Source organism: Hipposideros armiger, unplaced genomic scaffold (genome assembly GCF_001890085.2).
Source record: "Hipposideros armiger isolate ML-2016 unplaced genomic scaffold, ASM189008v1 scaffold_458, whole genome shotgun sequence".
Taxonomy (NCBI): Eukaryota; Metazoa; Chordata; class Mammalia; order Chiroptera; family Hipposideridae; genus Hipposideros; species Hipposideros armiger.
Genome location: NW_017731808.1, coordinates 305,661 through 307,163, shown reverse-complemented (window position 1 = coordinate 307,163; position 1,503 = coordinate 305,661). Strand labels below are relative to the sequence as shown.

Sequence of the window (1,503 nt, the reverse complement as noted above, 5' to 3'; positions counted from 1 at the left end):
CACCCTGTCATGCGCACCTGCACAGGGTCACGGGGCGGGAGAGGGTTCTGCTGGGCATCTGATGGTCTGAGAGTTCTGGGGTTGGCCCTGCAGGAGTGCTGTGGGCAGTGTGATTGCCTTCTGGGGCTTGTGGAGGTGACACACTCATGGAAAGGGACGGGTCCTGGTGGGAACAAGGAGGGCATGGAGGGGAGAAGGGAGGAAGCGCGGGTTGGAGGAAGGTGATGGGGGTGAGGGGACAGAGCAGGGAACAAGGCTGAGAGAGGGGAGTGCTGGCTGGGGTCCTGTACCGGGTGTGATGCCCTGAGACCCCCTTGAACAAGGGGAGTGGCCAGGTGTGTTGGGCAGAGACCCAGCTGAAAAGGTGCCATCTCCTGCACGTCCCAGTGGCCGCACTGCTTGTGCTCACCCAAAGCAGCCCTTCAGGGGAGCCGAGGGTTGTCCTGGGCACCTGGAGGGAGAGCGTGCAGTGGGACAGAGCCAGGCTGGGCACTGCCATCGTCCCTGGTGGGGCAGCGTGATTCCTGGGAGAGGAACCGGTGGCTGCCGTGGGAGATGGGGGCATGCTGGAGGGGGGCCGAAGCGGCTTGGCCTGGAAGGACAGGAGCTAAATGTTTGCTTTTCACGCTGAGAACCAGCCGCTCCAGCCTGGTGCTTGGGCAGAAGCTGCAGCGGGGCGTGCGTGCTGCTCCACGGTGTGGTCTTACCGTCTCTGCCCCACACCCGCGCCTCACTGCCAGCCCCACGGCCGTGGCGTGCAGCCTGACTTCCGCACCACTCACCTGAAAGTCGCTGTGTGTTTGCTTACTTTCCGGACAGATGACAAGACGTTCCAATGTGAGATGTGTTTCAGATTCTTCTCCACCAACAGTAACCTTTCCAAGCACAAAAAGAAGCACGGGGACAAAAAGTTTGCTTGTGAAGTCTGCAACAAAATGTTCTACCGTAAGGACGTCATGCTGGACCACCAGAGGAGGCACCTGGAAGGTGAGCGCACCTGCCTGGGGGGAGCAGCGGGGGCCGTGCCTAGGTTGCACAGTCTCTCTGGTCACCGTCATCTGGGAATTCAGCGCAGGGATAGAGATGGGATTAATAGTGTGGTGTGTTCGTGGAAATAGCTGGAAACACCCTGAGTGTTCCAGTCGAGAAAGAGTTAAGGAAACCAGACTCTATGAGTTATGTGGTCCTTTGACAGCATTTTTTCGAAGAGTTTCTTTTTAATATTATGAGAAAATGCTTTCAGTGTGATGGAAAGTAGAAAAAAACCTGTGAAATTGTGTATGGGGTCTGCTTTCAGCCGTGTGTGTGGAGCAGAATGTTCCGGGCAGATGCTGGGGGTGGGGCGCCATGACTTTTTCCCTGCTCCCCCTACCCTCTGTTTCCCGAGGCCACGCCATTTGGGGCAGGCTTGGGGCGCAGGGGGACTGCCTGTCTGTGTGATGGGTTTATGAGAGGTCAGGTATAAGAGCAAGATGCACTTTAGTGGGGCCAGTTACGGAGTGA

The 1,503-nt window shown here is 57.6% G+C and overlaps 1 protein-coding gene across 1 annotated transcript in view; it reads left to right on the top strand.

Annotated features, from left to right (window-relative positions):
* PRDM15 (PR/SET domain 15) overlaps positions 1-1,503 on the top strand; it is a 76,231-nt gene that overhangs the window by 47,455 nt on the left and 27,273 nt on the right. Inside the window, exon 10 of the mRNA XM_019666000.1 lies at positions 820-987. Coding sequence (XP_019521545.1) covers positions 820-987 — 168 coding nt within the window. The remainder of the gene's footprint in view (positions 1-819; positions 988-1,503) is intronic.